Genomic DNA, 27,592 nt, shown 5'->3' with positions numbered 1-27,592 from the left:
TAAGGGCTTGCAGACAGGATCATAATTATTCTGCAGTGTTATATTTTGCTTTTGTTTTCAAATAGGGAGGGTTTGATACAACATAGGTATTTAGTAACTTCTGTCTTAAAAAGAGAACAGGAACCATCCACACGGACGCAAGCTGTTCACGAAACTAATGAGCTCTCTTACCGTGGGTGTACAGTCAGGAAGTAGAGCATTTTCTTCCTCCTCTCCCTCCCTCCTTCCCGCCTGTCCTTCCTTCCCGAGATATTTACTACATGACTCCGTTGTGCTGTGCTCCCACCTTTGAAACCCAGAGGAGTCCCAACATCATAGTCCACACTACCAGCTGCAGGGACCCCTGATCACAGAGGGCATCTGCACGCAATTCACCAGCAGTGTCTGTCCCTCTGTTGTGATGTGTGAGGGACGGAAGACACCGGAAAAAAGGCCCGTAAAGTACCAACATGCCTCAGTCCTGTCGACAGCTCACAGACACACTCTTTATTAGTGTCTTGTTGTTACCGTGCTATTAGGAGCTGTCAGCTCCTCTCGGCCTCCTCTAATGCGCTCCTCGGCTTTGAAGTATTTTGTCAGGCCCACGCACACCTAGAGAACAGGGGTCCAAGTTCAGCCAAATGTCTTACCGTGCGCGTCTTCCGAGCCTGTCTCTGGGCATCGTGGGTAATTAGACCCAAAGAATCACCGGCGCCTCTGTGAGCCTCCCCTCCCTCTCCTCACAGGAGATGGGCCCTGGGAGCCGGCACAGAGCAGCCAATCAGTGTGGTGCAGGCAGAGGCGTGCGAGGCTGGAGGGCAAGGAGGAGGACGGGCGCCAGCTCAGCCCGTACCGCAGGCCTGATCCTCCCCATTTCCTGGCCATGCATGCCGCTGGGTGTGTGTGTGTGTAAAAGCGTGTGAGGTTTTTTGTGTACCCAGTGCAAGTTTGCATGGGCCCTCTGTGTTCGTGCCTTAGTACGAGGTCTGTCCGGAAAAAGTCCAGCCCTTGCTAACATAACGAGAACAGTTTGCACGGTATGGATGTGACCCTGGCAGCCAAGGAGAGTGGACTGGAATGTGCAGGAGTGAATAGTGACGACTTTACTGTAGTGGTCAGTGGGGGTGGTAGACATTGAGCGTGTACCTGTACTGTGTGGCCGTCACATTCAAAGTGACTGAGTGAGCAACAAATCGGCATCTCTTTTTTCATTAAACCTGAACATTTTATAATGGAAACCATAGGGGTGACTCAGAAGGCTTTCAGGGACAATGCAGACAGAGTACAGCACAAATAAAAAGTGCAGCACAAATGCTTCAAAGATGGTCAAGAATCAGTTGAAAGTGGCCCACGTTCTGGAAGGCCTGCGACAAGCAGGACACCTGGGAAGGTTGAACGTGTACGGGCTGCAATCAACAGAGATGGGCGACTGACAGCGCGGGAACCAGAAGCTGATCTGGGGGTTCCAAAACTACCGTGCCCGAGATTTTGACGCAGGATGTGGTATGAAACATGTTGTGGCGAAATTCACTCTGCAGCTTCTGCTACCAGAGTAGAAGGAACATCGTGCTGCAGGTGCCAATGACTTGATTCAAACCACTACCAATGAACCAGGTTTCCTCAAGGAGGTCATAACAAGGGGACTGAGGCGTCAATGTCCTGTGTACAATGTCCTATGTCAATGTCTTGTATCTTCAATAAATGTTTCTATGTTTTATATTCCATGACTGGATTCTTTCTGGACACACCCCATGTGTATGTCTGTGTGCACCTCAGTATACATGGGTGTGATGTGTATCTGTGTGTGTATTTTATATGTGAGTGTGACTGTGTGTTGCTGTGTGTTTATGTGCACTGAGTGTGTGTATGTGGGGAGTGTGTATGTGAGCCTGTGCATATGGGGGCCGGGGGGAGGGATGGAGTTGGCTGTGCTGCTGGGTTGACCTCTGTCAGTCACAGTCCTTGGCCCTTTGACCAGGATGTCTGCCCCGCCCCTGCCTCTGAATAGTAACTATTACTAATGGACCTTGACCGAGACTTGCTACACCTTAGACTCTGTTTAAGCCACTTAGATACCTTTTTATTTAATATTTCGTAGCCTTTTTAATAGGTAATATTAGGCCTCTTTTCACTAAGGAATGAAATGGAAAATTATTTGCCCACAGCCACACATACTTTACCTGTTCCCCCATAAACTGAACATATGTTTTTGTAGAAAATCTGAGCAATATTTTTTTAAAAAATAAGTTAAAATCACCAGCCGTCTCATCTCTGTGTGGCCACCTGCACATTTTAGTGACCTTCCCCCGAAACACCTCCCTGTGCTTGTAGCCGTGAGTTATGTCCACAGCACCCCATAGAAGTAGATGACACAGCATTTGCTTGCTTTTCTCACTTCATAGTATTTCCTAGAGATCTTTCTGTTCTAATTTATAAAGACCAGCTATATATTTTTTAAAACATCTGCACAGTATTCTGTTACCTCGACTTACAATTCATTTGCTTGATCTCTTATTGATAGGCATGGAGATCTTTTTCTAGCTTTTCACTGTCCTAAACTGTGTTGTGATGAGCATCTTTGTAAATGCGGCTGTGAACATTTGACTGTCTCCTTAGGATAAATCCGGGATTAGAACCTCTTTGGCAGAAGGTATCACATTGAACACTGGTTGGTACCCAACAGCACATAGCCTCTAGAAAGGTCAGATCAGTGTACACTAAGTCCCCGGTGTCTGCTTGGCAAAGCACTAAGCTAGCCGGAGGGGATGCACCTAGTGCTGTCTGGGATCCTGACTTAACTCCCAGTACTGTTGTAGGGAGTAGGCTTTGTGTTGCCTCAGGACCTTGGTTGGGCAAGGACTCAGGGGCCAGGAGCTGTTTGGAGATTCTGCGGCAGGCTGCCTGCAAGACAAGCAGGGAAGCCAAGGGACGGGCCTTTCTCTGCGAGGAAAGATTCATTAGGCTGCTCTGCCACAGCTGACGGTGCTCTCGGGTGGAACTTGGCCTCCGCTCAGAAGGAACCCTCTTGGGCTAACACACCCTAATTCAGTCCCATGCTGTCCTGGTCCTCAAATCTGTCATTAGCAAGCATACTGTAGAGCCACTGCGCTTCATATAGCGTCCCTGAAAGATAGAGAGGACTGTTACAGGACTAAAAGAGGGGTGAAAAGTAGGCAAAGCCAGAGTGCTGGGACTGAGCATGCAGGCACAGACACATGCAAAGGCACAGAGGGGCCTTGCAGAGGAAACGAGGATCAGACCGATGCCTGCACTGGACCCTTATTGTGTTTTAAAAAGAAATCCTGCCCCCGACTTTCAGTTGAAATAACAGGAGGCAGATAAAATGCTCAAATGTCTGAACTCACATAAAGGTGGGGAGATAATGATATCAGAAACAATAAATGTAAGTTTCTTGTACTCCAAGCCTTTTGAATGGATGGATGGACGGATGGATGAATGACTTGCACTATAAAGTTACCACAGGAAGGTTATTATAACTGAGAAGTAGATGGGTGTGTTTTGAGTGTCACCTCCATCAATTACTCGATGTCATTGCAAGCTGAGTTTGCTAAGGCTGTAGAATCTTGAGTTCAACACGCAGAGTGCTTCTCAGGGCATGGCTGGGGGATTAACACCTGTGGAAACAGGACCAGGGGGAAGATGTGCTCCCTGCAGACTCAGTGACAGCCTCAGCTGACCCCACGAGGAGCTCTGGGCTAACACGGTCCTTTAGTATTGGCTCGAGTTGGACCCAGATGTCTAGGCCTGCAGTGAACGCCGTGGGTGTGGCCACTGGGGCAGGGGCAGGGTCTTGGGCAAGGTGGCTGGTTGAGTCCCACACAGCCCCTGGAGGGGCTGACAGCCGAACGCTATAAACCAGCAGATACCCAGGGTCTGGGATGACGAGTCCTTACCCAAAGGGGGATCTGGGTGGAACATCACAGTGTCGGCCACACCAGCTCTATGACCTCTGACCAGTCCCGTAATTTCCTCGATCGGCTTTCTTATCCATGTAATGAAGAGGATACTCCTTGTGTAATAAGAACACTGGAAGGAGTAAGAGGTTCTGTAATTGGCCCCCAAGGGATCCTCAGTAAGTTTCTACTCTCACATCCCTCTGCAGCCTCTCACCTTGCCAGAAGCTATAGTTATCTGGTGTATTTCACCCCCTCACCTGCGTCCCAATTTCCTTGCCCAAGGACCTGGTACATTGCTTTGCATGACAGAGAAGGGGGTTGTAGCTGAGCTCACTGAGTATCTGTTGTGAGCCAAATACTGCATGGCACTTTTCCACCTAGTACATTCTCTGCTTTACATACAGGGGAACTGAAACTCAGAGAGGTGAAGGATCTTGCCCTAGGTCACACAGCACGTCATAGCTAGAGTTGAGAGGAGGTGAGAATCCAGGCCCTCCTCCCCATCTCCACACCCCAAGCAAACCAGGCAGGATTTCCTCTCAGCCATCCTTTCTCGGTGAGTATTCTCTTGCCTGTTTTCAGGAAGTCCGAGTAATGATGGTTGCCGGAGAAGTAGAAATTCAGGATATTTGAAGGTGGCCTTCAGGGGCCCTGAGCTGCCACGCAGCAGGAGGAAGTGGTGAGTCAGTATTGATTGCAGGAGTGGCATGCAGTGGGACATAGCAGTCCCCAGCTGCCGGCTGCTGGCAGGAAACTGCGAGCTGTGGCTATGCAGACATCCCCCAGTCGCTGCACTCGGGGGCATATTTACACTCATTTCCAAAGCAGAGAAGAGTGTACCTTACTGGTGTGTATCTGTGGCCGATACCCACGAAGGCTGGGAGGGGGAAAATGTGATAGAACAGAGTGGCTACCCCTCAGCCATGTGTGTCCTAAGTAGCAACAGTGAACCTACTGTGTATCAGACACCATGATGGACACTGTGGGGTGGTGGGCAAGGCAGCCTCAGGCTTGAGCCTCATGTAGTTTATAACCTGGTGGAGAAGTCAGCCCCTGAACCCAGGATTGTCGGTTGTCTTCAGAGAAGGAGGAAAAATGGAGGATTAGCACGAGGTAAAAAGAGAACAAGCTTTTAAGTGGAGCGGTCACGGGATTGGAGCAGTTTTCATGCTGTGTCTCCTCGGGCAAGTGACCTCATTCCTCTGAGCCTCCGTTTCATTGCCTGTAGCTGGAGGCGGTCCCATGATCTAGTACGTCCATCTGCCTAAAGCAGGGTCCACTGCGGGCGCGTGCCAGCAACACTTTGCTTATAGACTCTTAAGTTCTGAATTTCATACCATTTTTGTCACACAAACAGTGCTCTCTTTTTGATTTGCTTCTCTAGCCATTGAAGAACACAAAAACTGTTTTTTGTTGTTGTTGTTGTTGTTTTTTGCCTGTGGTCACTACAAAAAACAGGCCGGGGCTAGGTTTGGCCTGCAGATGGCAGTATGTCAGTGGCTAATCTGGGACACAGAGGCTGTAGGGGTGCTCTGTGGGTTTGGCTTCACACCTCTTTCCATTCAAGTGGCTGAAGGTCCAGATTCACCCTCCTGGCAGCCCCAAAAAACTGGCAAAGGAAAGAGGAGTATCCCCATTTTAGAGGTGCGTAAGTGGAAGCCCGGGGAGCCAGGGGGCTGTCCAAGTTCAGTGCAGAGAGTAAGTAACAAAAGCAGAGCCTCGTGGCTCCAATTTTGCACCATCCTGCGTTTCTGGATGTTTGCAACGGGAATGAAAGACAGCCGCGTGAATTAGTGATTAGATCCACGAGTGCCGCTGTAATTAAATAACTGATAACTAATATTTCTATAGTGCCTTAGACCTTGTAGGTCACTTTGACACACATCTCGTTTGTTCTTTGCTAAAACACCATGAAGGAGGTATTATTAGTAGCTCCTGCGGCTCTGCAAAGTCACAGAGCCGGCAAAATGGCACAGCCACATCATTGCACCTGCAAGTGTCTGCCAGGCCCTAGAGACCTAGGCCTGCTGAATATTGCATAAGAGCCAGCCTCCCTGAAACGGGAATCCTCAGCAGCCCCCTTATTCACCTCCTGGTCTTCCTTCTGAATCCATTTTCCATGCTGCAGCCAGAGCGATCTTCCCAAAATGTCACTCCTCTGCTCCTAACTCGCCTGCAGCCTCCCACTGTGCCCAGGACAAAGCCCAGCCCCTTAGCTTGATGGACAAGGCTGCAGGTAACTGGGTACAAGTCCATCTCTCAGGCTTCCTCGGTCACTGCTCCTGGCCCATTCCTTTCCTGGGTATCATCTGTTTCTACTGCTTGCGGTTTCCTGACGTTGCTGGGGTCCCTCTTGCCTCCCTGACTTTGCAAGAGCTGTTCCCTCTATTTGAAATGCTTTTCCAGTTTCTCTAACTAATATACTCTAATCCATCCTCGATGTACATCAGGAGTCTATCACCTCCTCTGGGAATCTTCCTTGAACCCCTCTTCTCCAGAACAGTTAGTCCTCCTCTCCTCTCTTCTCCATCAGAACCTTCCTTCAATAGGGACCCAGCTAACATGTCTATCTCTCCAAGTACATTGAGAGTGCCCAGCATGTAGTATGAACTTCATGGATAGGCATGCAATAAGGAAACAAATGAATGAATAACCTCCTTGATGACAAGGGATATCTTTACTACCACTATCCCCTAGCGTCTAGGCTCATGCCTGACACACGGCAGGATTCGGGAAATGTTTTCTGAGTAGATAACTGGGGCTCTGGATGCAGAAGCAGACAGATGGGTCCATGCGGGGGCGAACAGAGTCCACCCAGGACAACGTGTCAACCCTGAGCGAGCAGCAGGCATAGTTTGCAGGGGATCTCTATCCGATTCCCACTCTGTGGTGAGCAGCGGGCGCCTGCCACAGCTCCCGGCTCCCCGCTCCCCCTCCAGCCTCTCAGCACATCTCCTCTTGCCTAAAATTACCGAGAAGCTGCGCTTCCCCACCTCCGCGTCTCCTCCCTGCCTCCTCCCTGCCTCCCCCCCCCCCACCCTCGAGAGTAGGTTTGGTGTTCCTACAGATGTTTGTATTCTCAGCAGCTGATGAAAATATTCATTATCTTGTTAGCTGCCGCAGGGAAGGAAGTGCAGATTTGCATTTTCCCAGCTAATCAGGGTGGCACAAGCCTTGCCTGTCACCCAGGCCTGGTCTCCGCCCCCTCCCCCAGTCCCTCTGCATGCATGGAAGGGGATTCCCTTCCCTGTGGACTTTACCTCTCTCCCCTTCCCCTTCTCAGGCCCAATCTAGACGAGAAAAAAGAAACCTGGAGAGCCTGACCTGTCTGGACACGCTCCCCCATATGCGCTTCCCCAAAATGATGTCCTAATGTATCTCTCTTCCTACCTGCTCCAGATCCTCCCTGGATCCCAGCTCCCAATCTGGTCTGAACCAGCCAGCCTGGCTTTTATCCTCTAAGGTTAGGGTCTTGGATCGGTATTAAGCTTTATGCATCACAAAGTGCTTTTAAAATCATTTATTCGCTCATTCATTCCAGCAGGTACCCTCTGAGATGGGTGTTGCCATCACTTTCGCTTAGTGTAACAGACACCGGAGGTGAAATGACTGACCCACTGTTAGGTTGTCACTAAATGATGCTGCAAAAAAAAAAAAAAATAGCTGCCCCCTCCTTTCCTGTTTTAAAGAAAGACTTAACTCTGCCTGACACCAACTTGTCTTAGTGGAGGCCCTTGTCCTGGGCAAAAACTGGGACTTTGAGGTCAGGGCATGTGTCCCAGACTTTGGTAGTGACCTGGGCATTTTCCATGTGGACAGGAGAAAAGATCTGTGTGTACAAAGTGTGTGCCCCAGTGTTTAATAATCTTAATCATATAAATCATATATTGTACTTGGGCAAGCTCATGAACTTGTCTGGATGGTCCTTCTCATACGTTCGGGGAGGTGTCGGGTCTGCTCTCATGCACCTTGTCTGACTGATGAAGAAACCAGAGGAAGAGAATGGTAATAGAAAGAGAATGTCAGACGTTAGGTGGACATTTAAATAGCAGAGCCAAGGTTATCCAGCCGTATTCCCAGTCATTTCATAAATACATGTCAAGCACTTTCATATGTCAGGTACCACTCTGAATGTCAGCAGTAGCAGTTAGCAAGACAGATCAGGTCCTTGCCCTCATAAAACTAACGTTCTGGAAAGGAGCGGGGTTGTGGAGGCAGCCAAGAGAAAAGTCAACATATATTTTTGGCGGTAGGAAGGGATATGAAGAAAAATAAAGCAGAGTAAGGAATTGGAAAGTCTTTTTATACGAGGTGCTCATGGCAGGCTTCTTGGAGGAGGTGACAGTAGAGTAGAGGCCTGAATGACGTGAAGCGGGGAGCACTATGTGAGTGCAGGAAAATAGCGTAGCAGACAGAGGGAGTGGGGATTCTCCTGATATCTCACTGGCCAGCTCAACTACCCAGGAGAGAAGAGCATGGTGGGTAAAAATGGCACGGGAGGCAACAGGACACGAGTTCTAATGTCAGCATTGCTTCTTTGGAGCCCTACGACCACAGGCAAACTTGTGAGCCCCATCAGGCCTCAGTGGCATCATTTCTGCGTTGTAAACACTCAGTGCCTTCCTTGTAAGGGTGTTGTGAGATTCAGACGGGGGAAATGTATATATAGCTCTTTATATGATGCCTGGATGGAATCACTGCTCAGTAAATTAGCTACTAATACTGTATAGGACCAAACATCCAGGAAAATGCTGTTTTTATCACACATACTTCTGCTGTTTCAGTCATACATTTATGCAGCACACGCTGAGCCCATATCAGGGTGTATGACAGATATTAAGAATGTAATGGCTCCTTTATTCAACATGCATTTGCTTGAGTGTCCACTAGGTGAGACACCATTCTAGGCACTCGGGATGGAGAGAGGAGTAAGACCAACCTGGTTCCTGCTCTTAGCAACCTCTGCCCCGGTGTTCTGAGGTTCAAGTTCTGCCCCTAAGCTATTCATGGACCCCAGAGAAAGCTACAGGGCCACAGCTGCCAATTGCACACCTGCGTTTGAATGAGGTAAAGGAGACTTCCCTTGGCAGACACACAGTTGCGTGGGCATCAAGCCCAGCTTGCAGAGCCAAGCTGGACTTCACCCTCCGCAGGGGCACAATCAGCAAAACCATACGTAAAGCCCCAAAGAGCCCCCCTCTAGAGACAAGCCTCTTTTGTCGACATTGGTCAAAGCAGCCCTTGACTCGGACTGACTTCTTAGTCTGGTGTTCCCCGAAGTGCAGGCTCTGTCTCCCTCACTATACCAGTGACCTCTGTGAGGTAGCGCACATCCATCCAATGAGCCCTGGAGCCCTGAGCGTGGCACCAACACATCATGCTCAGAAAAGAGCAGTGTGGGAGGAGAGGGGGAGCCCTGGGGTACGGTCCAGGATATACCACAAACTGATGCTGTTTAGTCGAGGTCCTTCCCTCACCAGCAGTAAGTGTCTCCATTTCATTGTTCTTCACAACAGCATCAAAAACAAATAGTATTCGTTGAGTGCTTACTATACTCCAGGTACTCTGCTAGAAAGTCTGCATCAGTGATTTCTTTTAATCCTCAAGCCACTCAAAAGGGTAAGTGATTTTATTGTCCCCATGTTACAGATGAGGAAACTGAAGCACGGAGGGAGGACTGGACTGGATTCTGATCTCTCCAGCTTCTTCCAGTCCTGGCATTCAGTGGCTCTCTGATTCTCTTGTTCTTTCATCCATCCTTCCATCCATCCATCCATCCATCCATCCGTCCATCCGTCCGTCCGTCCGTCCGTTCGTTCGTTCAACAAATTCTTGTTGAACACCTATCATTATGTCAGGGTCTGTGAGAGGTGCTACCTATATTTTATTTCATTAAATCCTAACAGAATGATAGAATGTAACATTTACAATTCATCCCACAAATGAGGAAGCCAAGGCTCAGAAGAGGTAGTTCCTTCCCTGGGCCAGTCAACCCTCTTTACTGAACACCTTCGGTGTGGCAGGCCCTGTCTCACATGCTGGCGAGACAGTGGTTCCGTGCTGGGGAGACAGGTACTCTGTGGAGTGACTGAGGGTAGAATTTGAAGGGCAGTGGATCCCCAGAGAGGGAACCCTGCAGTCCACCACGTGGGCAGGTTGGCCTCTCTTTGTGGATGCTTGCCAACATTTACAGATGGGGCCTTATGACAACATGTCCTGGAGTCAATGCAACCACCGTAAACTCCCCATCCTCAGACGGCAGAGAGGGCCCTCTCCATCCTCAAGTTCTCAGGCCCTCAACCATTTCACTCCCTGAGCCCCCGGTGTGCCCTATGACCCCCATCCCCACCACACTCCCCACGGGCCAGGAGCTTCCCATGGCTTTAGTAATTAAGTTCGCACATGCCAAAAAGAAAAATAGCATCACAGATGCGGTCACAAATTTTAGCTAATTAACCATATGGTCTGGCTTGCTGACAGAGTGGGAAGGCACTCTGGGTAAGTGCTGGTTTCTTGGTTTCCTGGGGGGAAGGAAGGATATTAGGTGAGTCACCACATCCTGCAACACGAGGACAGAGACTCCAGAGGACAGAGACTCCAGGCTCGCCACCACCTGCCGGGAGTGGTCCCATCTGCCTCCTCACTAGGAGCTGCTCTGGAGAAGGAAGTCCCCACAAGATGCAAGGAGGGAGTCTGGCCTTATGGACAGGAAGTAGCTCTACCAAGTTCAAGAGATGCTGTGAGTGGGAGTACTCTGTTTTGGGTGCAAAATTTGGAGATAGCATCTAGCAGGTGCAACAGTATAGTGGCATAGTAGATAGCACAACAGAAACCTCGGTTCAAATCCCAGAGTTGTCCCTTACTAGCTGTGTGATGTTGGGAAAGCAGCTTAGTTTCTCTGAAGTCAAGCCCCTCAGTCTCTTTCATGTGCCAAGGAGCGGGATTGGAGTCAATGATAACCATTTTTTTTTTGTTCTAAGCATCTCACAGTCAGAGATACTAGTGAGTGAGGGAAGGGAGGAGTTGATAAACTATTATTGACTAAAGTCCATAGTTTCTACTATGGGTTTGACCAGTGTATCATGCCGTGCCACACATCCACCGTTATAGCAGCCTATGGAACAGCTTCACTGTCCTAAAAATCTCCCGTGCCACCTACTCATCCCTCTCTGAACTCCCGACAGCTCCCGATCTTTTCACTGTCTCCACACCTTTGCATTTTCCAGAATGTCGTGTAGTTGGAGCCGTGCGGTATGAACCCTTTTCATCTCCTTTCACTTAGCAACATGCCTTTACGTTTGATCCATGCATTTCCCTTTCTTGACAGCTCATTTCCTTTTGTTGCAGAAAGATCTCCCATTGTACGGTTCTCTCACAGTCTGTTTACCCAGTCAACCCACTGGAGCGTAAGTTGGCTGCTTCCAAGTTTTAGAATAAGTTCCCCATAAACATTCAGGTGCAAGGATTTGTGCGGACACAAGTATTGCAATTTTGTGTGTGAATAAGAAGCTGCCAACCTTCCAAAGTGACTGTACCACTTGTATTCCCACCAGCAATGAACTCTTCCAGTTGTTCCATATCCCCACCAGCATTTGGTGTTGTGTTTTAAATTTTAGATGTTCTAATAGTTATGTAGTGGTAATTCACTGATTTGCAGTTTCAGAATGACAAGTGCTATGTACCTATTCATATGCTTATTTGTTGTGTATCTTTTTTGATGAGATATCTGTTCAGCTCTTTTGCTCCTTGTTAAAAAATCTGGTTGTTTGTTTTCTTATTGTGGAATTGTAAGTGTTCTCTGTATAATTTGGATACACATCTTTTATCAGATAAGTGTTTTGCAAATATTTTCTTTCAATCTGTAGCTTGTCTTTTCATTTTCTTAACAGTGTCTCTCACAGAGCATAAGTTTTTAATTTTACCAAAGCCTAAGTTTTTTTTCTTTAGTATGTTTTGCTTTTGATGTCGTATCTAAAAAAACACATCACCAAACCCACTCTCCCTAAGATTGTCTCCTGCGTTATCTTCTAGAAGTTTTTTAAGGCTGAGTTTTACATTTGGGTGTGTGATCATTTGGGGTTAATTTGTGTGAAAGGCCTAGGGCCTGTGTGTAGATTCTTCCCCACCGACCGCAGCCGTGTGTGGCTGCGTGGCTGTTCCGGCACCATTTGGTGAAAACACTCTCCGCTCTCCATTGAGTGGTCTTCGCTCTTTTGTCAAAAGCTGGTTAGTTTTGTGTGACTGTTTATGGGTTCTCTGTTCTGTGCCACCAAGCCGTATATTATTTTACTGATACTACACCGTCTTGATTACACTACTGCTGTAACAAGTCTTAAGGTCAGGGAGTGTCCATCTCTGACTCTGTTTTTCTCCTTCAATTTGTGCCAGGTGATTCTGGGTCTTTTGTTTTTCTATAGTAGACCTTACGATGAGTTTGTCAATCTCTACCGAATAAATTGCTGGGACTTTATGAATCTGTAGATCAAATAGGGAAGAGCTGACATTTTAACAATATGGAACATGAACATGGGATGTCTTCCCATTTAGTTTGATCTTTGATTTCTTTCATCAAAGTTTTATAGTTTTTCTTATACAGGCCTTGTACATATTTTGCTAGATGTATACCTGAGTATATCAACCTGTGCAGTGCCAGTGTAAATGGTGTTGTGGTGCTTTAAAAGATTTTACTTACTTAGTTTTAGGGAAGGGGACGGAGAGGGGGAGAGAGAGAAACATTGATGTGAGAGAGAAACACTGATCAGTTACCTCTTGCACATCCCCCAACTGGAGACCAAACCCTCACCCCAGGCACGTGCCCTGACCAGGAGTCAGACCGGTGACCTTTCGCTTTGCGGGACGGCGTCCACCCAGCTGACGCACACCAGGCAGGGTGTGGTGTGTTTTCATTTTCAGATTCCTCTTTTTCTTTGCTGTCATACAGAAAAGACATTGACTTTCAAATATTAACCTCGTATCCTGAAACTTTGCCTTATCACTTATTCCTTCCAGGAGGTTTTTGTTGTTGTTTTCGATTGATTCTTTGGGGTTTTCTGCTGCCTGTTACGTCTTTTAAACCTCCATCACATTAAATAATAAGTAATAATGAACATTTACTGAGCACATAGTGTGATGTGCCGGATGTCATTCTGCACCCATCATCTCCCTTCATCCCACCACACTCACAACCATCAGCATTGGCGTTTCGTCCCCATTACAAATGAGAGAGCTGCAGCTTAGTAGGATCTGGCAACTTATCTAACGTTGCAAAAGACTTACGCTGGATCCTTCTTACTAGGAAATAAATAATAGCCATAATAATAGTAACCACCACATACTTAAGTATATGCCGGGCTGTTAAAATTCATTGCCCCTTTTGATCCTAATAATTGAGTCGATAAAAGTAGGTACCGTTAAGATCCTCATTCTACAAATGATGTAACTGAGGCTCCTGGAATTAAATAACTTGCTCAGGGTAATATACCCAGTGAGAGGTGGATTTTAAGATCCATTCTCAGGGCTCGTGGGTAGAGTTATTGCAGGCAACCCCAAGGCTCAGCATGACCATGTGATTGCATATGACAACATGACCAGTAACTAACATAGCTGGGTGGAAGCTGGGGTTTTAGAACCTGGGTTAAGTTACGTTTTGGTGTCAGATTTTGAAAAGACCACAAATCGTGTTCATTAATTGGATTTCTATTTTCCCAGGTACTTTTTAAGTCTTGACACCCATTGGTTTTAAGGAGCACTTAAAAACCGTTTCCAGTAGTCCATAACAATATGCATACCTCACCTTGGTCATAATGTAAACTGGCTAATGGCCAGTCTAGCTGAGTTCTGGATTTGGCAGCCCCCGATGTCAGGTCTGTGGGAATTTAAAAAGAAAGGCTATGAGAGATGGTCAGGGCTCCTCATTAGCACACTGTTGCAGAAGGCACATGCAAATATTGCTGCCTTTCTTCTGCCTTTGGGGGTTTTCTTTCTCCATGGCTAATGACTAATAAAAAAAAAGTGAGAAGGAGAAAGAGGAGAGAGAGCAAACAACAATGCAATTGCTTTTAGATTTCTTTTATTGCAGCAGGTTTCTCATTTTGCAAAGCTCATTAGAGGTAGCTATAAGGAAAGACTTCCAAGGTGCCCTGGGGAGAATGGGAGAGACAAAAGGAAAGGAGAAACTTTCAGAGGTGCGATCCAGCCACAAATTTACACTCAAACCAGCTGTCCCTGGGCCGCTTGTCCTGCTTCTAAAATGCACCTCATGGCTTGGTGTTAAATGTTAACACTAAAGAAAATGAAGTTCTTCCTCTCTAACTATGAGGAATGAAGTTATTATAAATGCAGAGATGCTGTGTGGTCAGTTAAAATGTGGCTTTGATATTTCCTATCTGTTGGTTTAAGTTAGGAGTTCTGAAACATCTTTTTCCTTTAATTTGGAGTCTGACCTACTTGAGGTTCAATTTCCCAAACACTTTTGAGCATCTTGTATGTATCTGAAGCTCTGCTGGGAGCTGGAGACAGAAGACGCAGTTCGTCTCTGCTCCCAACATAGGGAAACAGACAACTGCACTGTATTTTTCAGTGCATGCTCTGGTAGGAAGAGGTGTTCACGCATGTGGTGCAGAGGTTTTGTCTTTAGCATGAATAGCTCTCTCAGAGGTCAGGAGTAGGGTATGAGGTTAGGAAAGAATCAAATCCACCAGAAAAAAAATCCATGATGTAAAGAAGACCTCCAAATTAGCACCCATCTGTCTGAGTCCTCATTAAAGCTCCGTCATGAAACTTGGACAAGCTGTAGAAGCTTCTGGACAGATGTAAAACAGAATTTGAGGTCTGTTTCACCTCTAAAATTTGATGCTTTTTTAAAATTCCTAGTCAAGACAGACATTTTGAGTCCTGGCCAGATAGCTTGGTTGGCTAGCGCATCCTCTGGATAAGCCAAGGTTGCAGGTTCAATTCCCAGTCAGGGCACATACAAGAATCAACCAATGAATGCATAAATGTTTGGAACATCAAATAGATATTTCTCTTTCTCCTTTTCCCTCTCCCTCGCTCCCTCTCTAAAATCAGTCAATAAAAAATATGTATTTTGAAAGACAGACATTTTGAGGATGTTAAATAAATAAAGCTGCTAGAACTGTGCTCTCCACAGCAGCAAGGGCTACCATTCACTGGGCATCTGCTATTCTCAGTCTCCTGATAAGCGACTCATATTCTGGACTTTTAATCTCATAGCAAGTATGAGAGGCCAGGAAGATTCGCATTTCCCTGTTTCTGATGAGCAAACAGAGACCCAGAGAAGGTTCACAGTTTAGGGCTTAACCAGAGCCATACCCGAATGGAAGGTGGAACCAGGGGGCAAATCCAGGGATGTCTGGCTGTCAAGGCTGCTTCCCAAACATGAGAAAGCAGACAGAGTGCCCAGCGGGGGAGCGTTCTCTTAGCCCTCTCTGATAGAGACATTGGGGACAGCTAGATTCCTCAAAGAAATGACCCCACAGTGAAAAGAGCCCCCGCCCACCCCCCTCTGGAGCTGGGAAATGACTTCCTCAAGGTCACGTTAGTGGCACAGCTTCGCAGACCTGCCTTCCTGTCCAGGGCAGGACGAGGGGGCAGGAGCAATGGTGAGGGCGCCCTAGGATTCAGGGAGGGTGGAAAGAATCAGGAGCCTGAGGCCTTGCACTCACCGGGCACATGCAATTCTTTCCTGCCCAGGAAACAGAGAGAGGAATGGCGATGTGGCGTGGCGGGTCCCTGAGAACCGAAAAGAACATGAGGCTATGAAGATCCTAATAGGGCTTGAAATATTTTTAAAGAGACAGGGATATTGGTATCTGCTCTTGACTGTGCGAAAATAAGCAGGGAGCCCCCTCAGGAATTCAGGGAAGTAGAGTGGAGTCTGCAGTCGGGGGCTGGGGCTGGAGAGGGAGGTTTGGGGTGAGCAGCACCCCTTCCTCAGAGGCTCAGCTGCCACCCAGGCCAGACACTTCCTCACTCACACGCTGCAGACCTGTGCACGGAGCTGGCTTCGAGCTTTCGCCTGCACTGGGGCTGTGAGCTCAGGGGCGAGGCCGACTTTCCTCTTCACCTCCTGTGTACCTACGGCAACTGAAAAACAGAGATAGTGATAGCACTTAGAAAAATGCAGAGGCTGGAGCTAGTGATACCAGAATTTCCCCTCCACTAGCTGTAAAGTTTTATGTCCAGTTCTCAGGGCCTTTGAATCCTCCCCTTGAGAATTGGCAGAAGTTCAGCAAGCTGCTCCGGAGGCCCCAGTGACAGCAGCAGCGTGGCTTGTTCCCCAAGTTAGGACAGGACGAGGAATCCCGGTGCTGACACACACAGGGGAGGAGGCGCAGGGTAGTGGGATGGAGGAGAAGATAATGTTTCTCTAGCCTGCAGTTTCTTTCAATTTCAGGGATTGCATTTACCAGGGCAGGAGTTAGTGGCGGCCATGCCTGGAATGCTTAAGTGAGTTTGGTGCTGCTTGCGAAGGCTGTTTTGCATTTAGAGAGGGAAGGCATGTGCAAGGGGTAACCCAGTCACTCTGTGTGTGTGTGTGTGTGTGCGCGCGCGCGTGCATAGCAGCCTATGAATGAGGGCGGGGCAGGAGAGAGAGAGACAGGTGTGAGCATGGTTGGAGAGGTGAGTGGTGGAGTGAAGCTGACCGCCCTGATTTCATCATACACGACCCTAAGAAAGTGACCTCCCCTCTCCTAGTTTCCTCACCTTCATCATGGAGATGATACCTGATGCGTAAGATTGCTGAGAAGTGCCGTTGTCTGTTTGGGCTTCTAAAAAAAAATACTATAGGCTTAAATGACAAGCGTTCATTTTTCACAGTCCTGGAGGCTGGAAAGTCCAAGATCAAGGCACTAGCAGATTCAGTGTCTGGCTAGAGCAGATTCAGTGTCCTGGTTCACAGACGGCACCTTCTTGCTATGTCCTCCTTGGTGGAAGGGACAAGGAGTTCTCGGAGGTTTTGTACAAGGGCGCCAACACCCTTGGTGAGGACTCCACCTTCAAGATCCATCCAAGCACCTCTCAAAGGCCCCATCCGCCAATGCTGCTGCACCGAGGGTTAGGTTTTATCATGTAGATTCTGGGGGCGTGTAAACATTCGGTCTACGGCAGGAAGGTTGGAGAGAGAAAGCCTGCGAAGCCGTGCATGGCATGTATTGGATGAAGAGCCGTTACTGTTATTAGTGAGGGCATTTCTCTGCGACATTCTGTCAGCGCTGGCATTTTCAAGGAGCCAACCTTCACTTCTCAGTGTTTCATTTAGGGGCAAAATGAAACATTACTAGCATATTTTTGCATAGTTCTTAAGAATATGGAGTTAGACTGTTCAACCTCTAGATTGCAAGTTCTGTGCACTTGACCTCCTTATACTGCTGCTCGCTCACTTTTAAAAAAAGTGGAACACAAGTACTCGCCGTGTGAGTCATTGTGAGTGTGAGAGGAAACATATGCAAAGCCCTTGGAATAATGTCTACCTCGTTGGCAACAATTAACAGATGGTAGCTTTAACAATGATAACTTGTTGTTGTGTGTGCTGGCTGGGTAAGGAAGAAGGGCAGAGATGGGAAGGGAGGAGGAGAAGAATAAGGCACTGACCCTGGCTCCACGGGACAAGACAGAGCGTGCAGGACCACAGCTGATCAGATTGCCTCCCCTACATTTCCATTCATTCATTCACTCACTGAGGAAGCATTTATTGAGTCCCCAGTGGGTGCTTCAGCCACTGGGCCAGGGCTGGATGCACAGTACAGAATAAAGCAGACAAGGCCGTTGTCCTCTGTGCCTTCGATGCACTGAGGGAGACAGTGAGTGGCCAAGCACAACAGTCCAGTGTGAAGGGCTGGGACAGGGGAGGATAGGAGCTGCAGAAGCCAAGAGAAGGGGCACGAACTCCCACACGAAGGGAGAGGCATTGACAACACCCTCCTGGGGGGTGGGGGTGGAGCTTTTAAGCAAAATACCAGACCCTAAGATATGCACCTTTTAATCCCTGGATCCTAGGACTAAATGGCTTTAAATGGCGGAGGGTGATGAAGGGTATAGAGGTGGAAATAAATTGGCAACCACCTGATTTGAGATAGACATTATTCTAGGTTATCCAAGTAACCCCAAGGATCCTGAATGCGGAAGAAGTGATGTGCTAACAGAAGGACTTGCCTTGCCTGGGCTGGCTTTGAAGATGGAGCCAGGGAGTGTGGGCATCTTTAGAAAGCTAGAAAAGGCAAGGAAATGAATTCTCTCCCCCGGAGCTCCCACAGAGCAGCTAGCCCTGCTGACGCCATGATTTCAGCGCGGAAACCCATTTCAGACACCTGACCTACAGAACCGTGCAATAGTACGTTTGCATTGTTGTCAACCACCGAGGTTTCGGTGACTTGTTACGGCCGCGACAGGATGCTGACACATGGAGCTGATGATGCGTTCGAGTTAGGCTCATCATTTCAGGATATCACGCTGGTGGTGGGATGGTAAACAACTGGGAAGGGCAAGGCTGGATGCAGAGAGTCCATTGCAACAGGCTGCCTGGTGGTCTCCGGGAGAGGGGGTGGTGGTCTAAATCAGAACAGACAGCTGTTAATGTGCTGTGTCTCTGCCAGGCCCTGGAATCAGGATGGGCGGATGAGGTGGGCTCAGGGGGGATCAGACAAAGAGACCCCTGCAACTGAGAGCTCCTGAATCAGGATGGGAGACACCTGCAGAGAGCAGCCGTACCTGGCAGACTCTGGTAATCTTGAGATCAGAGGCAAAGTCAAGTGGCATGGAAGCAAAACTGGCATTTCTTCTTAAGAAGGGGCTCAGGGACAGCTTTTTGGAGGGGGTGATGCCATGAGGTCTCTCTGGTTGCAAAGAAGAATCAGGCTTAGCCCCTGCTTTGAAGGAGTCCGCAGTTCGGATGGGGTCTGGCAGGTGAAGTGGTCTTTCTGGCTAACCTTTGAGGACATGCATAGTGGAGGCAGCTCTGGGTTGGGAATCAGGAATATGGATGGGTAGCCAGGCCTGGTCCTGCAAACTCAGGAGCCTTTATAGAAGTCAGTTCTCCACCTTGCCTGCCCCTGTCTTCTCTCTCTCATCCTTTTTATCGGCTGAGGTGAGAATGGTCCCGAGTGCGGACCACTGTTTAGCCAGTGAAGCAGCTTCACATCCATGACCCTTAAAATGGCCCGGAAGATAGGGATCACGAGCTACATTCTGTCTGGGAAGAGATGGCCACCCTGGGAGCCTCTCTCTGGAGGTGGCTGGGCTTTCGTGAAATGCTGGGACCTCTACTCGAGATCTGGCTGTCTTTCTGCAGGTCTCCCACATAGCAGTTGAGCCAAGATCGGCCGAGGCTGGTGGAAACAGACAGGAGGCAAGCATTTCTATGATGGGCCAAGACACGCGGTCTGTTCTCAGGCCGTGGTCAATGAAATCAAGGGTGCCCAGACGGCTCCGGTGCTCAGTGATAGGGAATCGGGGACAGAGGGGCTCCTGGGGTCAGTGCTGCCCAGCACATCCCATGACCCCTTTTTCTACCCTCCACCACGTGCAACTGACAATAGGGCCCCGCGGGCTCCCCTTCCCGGGTCTCTCTCAGACCTGTGCCTCTCCTCAATGTTGCCGCACAGCCTCTCCATTGTGTCTTCTCGGGGTTGCTGCAAAACCCCAGAACTGGTCCCTTCCCTCCAGGTTTGTTCCTTTTCCAACCCAGGCTCCACCCTGCCTTCAAGCAGTCTTCTTAGAGCTCCAGTCAGACAGTATTGCTGTCCTACTCAAGACCCTAGAACGGGTCCCCTGGCCCTGAGAATGAAGCCCACCTTTCCTCAGCATCGCTTAGAAGGCTCAGAAGACCGGATCCCCACCTGCTCCTTCCCAGCCCACCTTTGCTTTGTGCTCAAAGATTTTACATCTTAGCTTCTCTCAGCACCCGCCGTGTGCTGTGTGGGTGTACTCTATTGGGTCTCCATTTCCCGCCCTCTCATGCACGCACACCCACCCCTTTGGCCTTCTGGGCATCCTCTTCTTTCTGCTAGACCCTGCCCACAACTCCCTACCTTGATCTAGTCCCTTCCAATCTGTCAAAACTCACCTCCTCCAAGGAGCCTGCCAGATCTCCCCAGTCACTGTTAAGGGCCCCTTCTCTACACTCCCTCCGTCTTTAAACCTTCCTTAGGAACCTCCACCTGTCTCACTCTGGCCTACGACCATCCGTTTAGTAATTAAAAGGTTAAAATACTTTCCCACTCTAATTCCATGATGCAAAATGCTGTCCTCTTCTCGGTTTTTTACAGCTGACACCGTCTTTCCCTCAGTCCATTCCATTGATAGCAAAAAAGGTATTTCAACGTGCCAATTAAGGATACAGAATATCCTCTTTAAGGTAACGGTTTAGTCCATTCGAAGTTCAATTCCCTGCCAGTTCGCACACCCTGTCTTTCCCTTACCTGGCAGTCTCTCCGCCCCGTCCTCAGGGTGCAGACGGGAGAATGGTGGCACAGACATGGTCTACTGGACCCTTGCTGGTAGTCACTATGCGATTTCCTGTTTGGGCGTGGCTCTGGACCCTGGCGTTGCCGTCATTGTGATATGGACAGTCTTGGGCAGTCTTTTGAGGGAGGCAACGTGTCAGAATCCACTGTCAAAGTTCAGAGTCACAAGGACCTCACACTCTGAAGCCCCTTGTTCTAATTTGACCCCCCCTTCTGCACCCCTGTCTCCAGGGTCAGGGGGATAAGCAGGGTATCTTATCAGCTTCCTTCTCTCTGTCCTGTGGGTACAGGACTGAAGGGCTGATTGTTGCTAGTCCCTCGGTCTCCTGTGGCCAGCCACTCACTGAAGCTACTGTTGGCTTGTTCGGTAAAGGGTCTCCCAACCCCACCCCAGACTATAACCTGATCTGGGGCAGCAAACCCCATTGCTCCTGCTCACCCGCCCTGGGATTTCCCCCAAACCCTTGTCAGCATCTTAGGAATCAGTTGATACCACCCTCAAGGTGGGAGTGCGTGGGGACGGGGTGTTGGCTCCTACATCTGAACCTCCAGCCTCGGTCCCCTCTCCTCAGCAATCCCTCAGCACTAACGGAAACAGAAGAGTTTTCTCCTTCCTTTTCCCCTCTGGTGGGGACTCCCCTGAGGTCGCAGCCGGCACCATCTGGACATTAAAGTGAGACCGTGATCGGAGTGGGCCAGCCTTGGCTTTGATAGGTAGCCGAAGCGTCATCCCCAGCACAGGTTGGCTTTCAGAACTATTATCGAGCTCGAGACACTCCAGAGCCAGCTTTGAGGTGCAGCGCTGAGCAGTGACCCCCCCCCCTTTTCCAGAGGGTCTCTGCTTTTCTTCCTAAGGGATGAATGCCTTTGATCGAGCAAGTGGGTGCCAGGGCCAGCGATCATTCCTGGGGAATGAAAAATGCTTCATTTGAACACTTGCAAAACCATACTCGCCTGGCACTCATGTGCACACACAGGCAGGAGGCATTTGCTCGCATGTCTCCGGCCAGGCTGTAGGCAACCTGAGAACAGGGAATGTCTGTTTTGTCGTCGTGTTCCCAGTGCCCATCATGTGAGAATAAAGGTTTGTTGAATGAATGAATGGAGGAAAGGTTAAACGAAAGAATGACTAAGTCTGCAGTGCATGACCAGAGAACTTCAATGAAGACCCATGGTGACGAAGGAGACCCCGTGAGAACAGGCTTTCTAAGTGTCCCCTATGAAGGGCAGAGCTTGGGGGTGGGCTTTGTTCAAATACTCCGGGACCCCAGAGACTCCTGCACCTACAGGGTGGGCAGGATCTGACCCAGTGCCTTCAGTCTGGGGTTCAGAGAAGTCAGCGCTGTATTCCACCCTTCCACCCCTCCCAGTTGTTCCAGAGGCAGAGAGTGGTGGCTTCCCCAAACCATCCAGCCAGATGGCGACAAAGCCACCGTCAGAAAGGGGCCCCCAGCTGCTTGGTCACAGAGGAAATCACATCTCAGCTGAAGTCTCCTGCCCACACGGAACAGAAAGGCTCACGTGTAGTAGGGGGTGAGGGATGGAGGAAGGTTTAAACCAAGGGAGATGTCTGCGTCAGCATTGAGAGTTCACTTTTCAGTGGCTTTGGGCAGCCTGTGGGGGGCCAGGGAGAGTGGCCTCTTTCCTGCAAACTCAACACTCCTAGTGTTCCTTCCACTAAGAACCGGCTGCAGACAGCGCTGGCTTCTCCTTCTCCGGGATGATTTACTTCCCTGAAATACCTCAATTTAAATGCTAATTTCCCCCGAACTGAGGGTTGATGGGCTCCAGCGTGCTGGTGGCTGTGTATTAATGTATCCCAAACACTCACACATATTCTTAAAAGGGGGCAGCCAGAGGGGGGGACAACCTTGGGGAGGGGGGAGGAGGGTGGTGGTGGATCCCAGCACCCCTGGCTGGCTATTGCTCTCAGTGTGGCCGATGGGAGGGAAACAGACCAGGCGCATCTGCCGCGGACATGCCCTGCAGGTTGGGGCCACTTTGAGGTCACATGGAGGCGTGGAGGGCGAAGAGGCTTGGCCCTCACCTGCACATACAATCTGACGAGACACTTAGGGCGTCAAAGTGCGAGCAGGCCCTGGGCTGGGCTCCCTGAGGCTCTCAGGAGATTCACAATTCAGTGTGGGATTCAGGAAAAGGCACCTTTCCACAAACCCTCCTCCCAACCCCTCGGAGTTACACTCACTATGCCCTCGGTTCAGATGAAGTCACCAAGGCTCACAGAGCCATAAGTGACCTCCCCAAGGCTCACCGAGCCCGAACTGGGATCCGTGTCTGTATGACTGTGAGCCCACGACCTTCCCCCTAGCAGACCCCAGGGCCACTTCTGGAACTCACGCACAAACGGGGTACACGACAGGAAAGTGATAGCAAAAATGTGTTCCAGACGGGGGGAAATGAAATGGTTTCATGGAAGAGGAGGTATCTTCGCAAGGCCTCTTGCCTCCTGCTGGCATTTCTCGTCCTCTGTACCTCCACCCCGACGTGACGTGAATGCACACCCGCGCACGCCCGCACACGCCCGCACACCGAGAGTGGGAGGTCTGACCAAGCCTGGCTTAGAGAGACTGCTTTTCCTGTCTAGTCCCCACTGGCGCAGGGGTGAGGGCCTCTGTCTGAGCTCCACAGGAGCCAGGGGGCCTACACACATGAGAAGTCAGAGGAAGACACTAGCTCCCTGTGGAAGGGCTGGGATTTTAGGCACCCCGCCCCCACATCCCTTGACTCCTGAAGCGTGCTGGAACCCCGCGATAAAACATCAGAAAGGACTCTGTCAAAAGACGTAGGTCGTACACCCATTCCTTGTGCTCTCGGTTTCCTCCCTTTGTCCCCCTGACAAACATTCACTGAGTGTCCAGTTTGTATGCAACACACGCAGTGCTGGGCCCTGGGTGGGGGGTGGCCATAAATGGGACAGGCATAGTCGTGGTCCCAAGGAGCCAGAGTCCAGTGGGACCGGTAAGTATCCAATAAGGTCCCCATGAGCCTGCCTGTGGTTAGGAACCGTGAAGCTCTTCACGGAACAAAATAGCGAGATGCTGTGAGAGAATGTAACAGGAGAGCTGGTCCTGGGAAGATTTCTCTACGGCAGAGAAGTAATGTGTGGTCTGAATGATAAGTAGGGATTGGCCAGGTGCAGGGTGGGCTGGTTGGGGGGGGGGAGTGGGCAGGGTCTGGGCTGTGAAGGCCTGGGAGACCCCTGCAGTGCTCGCCTTCACTCCTGGTCTTCCCGTAGTGGAGGCTCCTGCCCTGCCTCCCCACCGCTGTCTCCGCCCGCCCGCCCACCATGTGCAGAGCCATCTCTGGAACGGTGGTGGTTGGGGGAGGGGGGGGCCTTTCACTCCCAGAGTTATGGAGCCCAGGGGGTCCAGGATCTATTTTTAAAATCTGATGAATTATTTCCATATTCTATCCACCCAGAAGGAACTGTTTTTTATAGATATTTATATATGTATGGGAAGAGATCATGGATGTAAAATATTTTTATAAATATGAAAATATCTATAAAAGGTTTACAAAAGGGGGTAACATGGATCTAAAGGAAGAAGGGCCCGGTGGCTATTTGAAAAGCAGTGTCCAGTTTTGCATATACACACACACACACACACACACACACACACAGAGGCATACAGCCATATCTACAGTCTGCTCTGACTGTGAACAAGAGAGCTACCAGGTCTCAGGTGATCCCAGTGACCAAGAGCACAGGCAAACCACTGAGTGTGGACTTGCGGACTGGGAGACACGAGGCTGGGAGCCTGATGGCGCAGTGTGGTCTCAGCTCCACTTCCTGACTGCGGACCTCAGCTGGACAAACTCCACAGCATCCGATCATCCATATCTTCGCCTACAAAATGGGAGTAGAGTAATGGGTGTCCCACAGAGTTCCCGTGTAGTTACAACGACACGTGCACATATAGACATGTCCATAGGGTTGGCCCCCCCAAATCGTTCTTTTCTGTAAGATGCTCCGAGAGTTCCTTGTCATCTTTAAAACAATTCAAAACAGTTTTGTCAGGTTGTATTGTCATATCCCTGTGCATTTTAAAAAAACGTATCAAAATTGGCGAACTTCTGTGTAGCCATTTCAGAATCGAAGGTGGGAGGAAAAACTCCACAGTTTCAGCATATTATGCTTTATTATTTCAAGAAAGTTAAAAGTGCAAGCAAAACACGGAAAAAGATCTGTGCGGTGTATGGAGAAGGTGCGGTGAGTGCTTGGATGTGTCAGACGTGGTCTGTGAAGTTTCGTGCTGGGGATTTCTCTCCGGACGATGCTCCACCTTCGGGCAGACCAGTTGAAGTGGACAGGGATCAAATTGAGGCGTTAATGGAGAACAATCAGCGTTCTGCCACGTTGGAGACAGGTGACATACTCAAAATATCAAACCAATGAAGTTATTAGTGAAAATGAAAAACGTGTCTCGTATTTTACAGAAAAGAACTAAATAGACTTTTTGGCCAACCCCCTATATCTTGGCACACTACCTAGAATATAGATGATGATCCACAAATATGATCAATCAATAAATATTGTGCATTCTTCTTCCTATCTTCCTATTATTAGGATCAGTTAGTTCCCTGGTAGTTTTTAACTATACACACAGACACTCACTGAGTCACAGACTCTGAGAATCGGAACTTGGTTTCCGACTGAGTTTCAGCCAGCTCCCTGCCAGCCTCCCCATCACCTTTCCCAGGTGGGTGGATTCTGAAGCTGCTCTCTGGGTTCCGACTGAGACTCTCAGCCCAGGGGAACTTTCCCACGCGGAGGTTCGCACCTCTGTGTTGCCTCCTGAGACAGCTAATTGATGCGAAGGCCCTGGGCGCCCTCTGCTGGCGGAGGCCTCACAGGACGGCCGTCACCCCCGTGGCTGTGAATGGGCCCACTCCTGGGGGACCATCCTGGGTCCTTGCTGGTGCTGTCTTGTCCCTCTCTGCTTCATCCTTGCCTCCCTCCCAGCCGTGCACACTGGCCTGTGAACTCCCATCCTTCCTCCATCTTCTCCCTTTTTCTCAGGTGCTTCTTCAGGACCTTCCCTGATCCCTGGAAGTTCAGGGGGAAAGCCTTCCTTCACGCAGGAGCATCCTGAGCCAGGCCCCCAGCCATCCTGAGTTGCCCACTGTGCTCCTCCCATTGTCCCTTTGGACTTGGATTTGCCCACAGACCGAAGCCTGGCTTGACCAGAGGCAGGGGGGGGTTGGAGAAAGAGGGTGCATGGGTGTGGAGAGGATGGCTCTGTGCCTCCCTCCGCCGGGATTATAGAAACAGCACCGGAAAGGATTTGACATGAAGATTCAGGTCTGCAGGAACATCAAAGACCAACGACAAACCCACACCTAGACAGATGCCATGATCACAGGCACACAGCACAGCACACTTAAATGTACACACGTAGGCCCGGAAACGCACCACGGTGCCCGAGCGTGCCTGGCAGACAGTCCCGGCCCAGCCCTTACCTCACCAGGTTTGCCTTCAGGCAGATCTGGGTTCCCATCCCGACCCTGCCGCCTCTTAAATCGGAACCTCATTCTTCCTCAGCTGTAGGATGAGGACAGTAATGATCTTGCAGGTGAAGGTTAAACGATGAAAAGGATGGAAAGTGCTTAGCCAGATCCTAGCAAGTTGTAAGAATCAATGAAGAAATGGTCCGGAGTGATTAGTGGGAATGATGAAAATGAAGAAGCCGGGGTGCTGAGGTGGGGGTGACGTCTCCTCCTCTGGGCTCTGACCTGCTTTGGGGTTCGGCACGGAGGAGGTGTTCACCGAAGAAATCAGGGGATGGCGAGCTTTGCAGGTCCCTGAGGTGGGGTGTGCAGGAATCGGGGTTGGGGGGTAACCCAGGCCACCCCATCGCTTGTGCAGCTGCTTTTGGAGGGCCCGAGACCCAGGCTTCAAAGGCACTGCTTTGGCGTCACAGATTGATGTCTTCCCCTTTCTGATGCTCATTTCACGGTTGCCAATGAGGCGATGAACGCCCCCTCCCTTTGTTTTTCTCCTCCTCTCTCCTCCTCCTCTCCTATTATAATCAATGTCTGTGACTCTGAGGATCTCAAGAATCAGGTTTTAATACAGAAATGCCCTCGATGTTCTCCATGCCACATGGCCATCCAGTTTCCTGCTTGCATACTCCCAGAAACAGGAAGCTCACTACTTCTCTTGGCAGGCTGTTCTGATTTCAGTCAGGTCTGTTTTCTAGAAGATGAAAGTTTGACCCTCTGTGGTACACTAGTACTGAGCCCCCCCTTAAGATTAGGGTTCCTTATCCAGGGTTCAGTGACCTGAGGCCACCCATAGAGGCACCGAATTTAGGGCAGGAGGATTACCAGCCTGGGAGTTGGGACACCTGGGGTTGCCTATAACCCATTGGTTGTTGTTGAGTGAGTCACTGCCCTTCTCCTGGCCATGGTGTCCCCCTCTCGAAAAGGAGGAGTTTGATCTAAAAGATCTCTTAGGGTCCTTCTACCTTAACAAACAAACACCCATACCTTCAGGAACTCACTGAGGGTGGCACAGCTGGTGAGTGACTTGAGCCCCACCTGCGTGGATTCTGAGCCTGTCATTAGCACCAGGATCTCCGAGCTGGGATTCTGGGAGCCAGCGCTGGTGCAGCAAAGCCACCTGCCCACTCCGGAGTCTCGTTTGGAGTACCAGCCTCCTGCCCTGGTGGCCCCCAGCAGCCTCCGCTTCCTCCATTTGCAAGCGTCTCTGCTCCTCTCCACAGGGAGAACAACTTCATCAAGGACTTCCCTCAGCTGGCCGACGGGCTGTTGGTGATCCCACTGCCGGTGGAGGAGCAGTGCCGGGGGGTCCTCTCCGAGCCCCTCCCGGACCTCCAGCTGCTCACTGGTAAGACACACACGCGGACCCCTCCCCCGCCTTCCAGACCAGACCCCTAGTCTCCAGGTGCGTATCAGTCCTCAGCACCTCCAAGACAGGCTCTGCCAGGCCTCCTCCTTCGTGAGGGACCTGCCGTTTCTGGGGCTCCTACTATGTGCCGGCAGACCCTAGGGGCCTGTCTGGGACTCCAGACTCTGAGCCCCAGCCAGGTCTACTCTATTAGCATATTTCAAGTGCACACTAGAATATCACGAACTGTAGTCACCGTGCTGTACGTTGGATCGTCAGAACTCATTCGTCCTGTGTTACTGAACCTTCATACCCTTTGACTAACATCTCCCCAATCCGAA

The 27,592-nt window shown here is 49.8% G+C and overlaps 1 protein-coding gene across 2 annotated transcripts in view; it reads left to right on the top strand.

The window, feature by feature from the left end:
* ASTN2 (astrotactin 2) overlaps nucleotides 1-27,592 on the top strand; it is an 829,294-nt gene that overhangs the window by 556,416 nt on the left and 245,286 nt on the right. For both annotated transcript variants that reach the window (XM_037059148.1, XM_037059147.1), the window contains exon 14: nucleotides 27,127-27,251. In XM_037059148.1, coding sequence (XP_036915043.1) covers nucleotides 27,127-27,251 — 125 coding nt within the window. The remainder of the gene's footprint in view (nucleotides 1-27,126; nucleotides 27,252-27,592) is intronic.

Source organism: Sturnira hondurensis, unplaced genomic scaffold (assembly GCF_014824575.4).
Source record: "Sturnira hondurensis isolate 20B ecotype Veracruz unplaced genomic scaffold, ASM1482457v3 Scaffold0010448, whole genome shotgun sequence".
Taxonomy (NCBI): Eukaryota; Metazoa; Chordata; class Mammalia; order Chiroptera; family Phyllostomidae; genus Sturnira; species Sturnira hondurensis.
The sequence above is the reverse complement of the archived record's forward strand: the minus strand, read 5'-3'. Positions and strand labels throughout refer to the sequence as shown.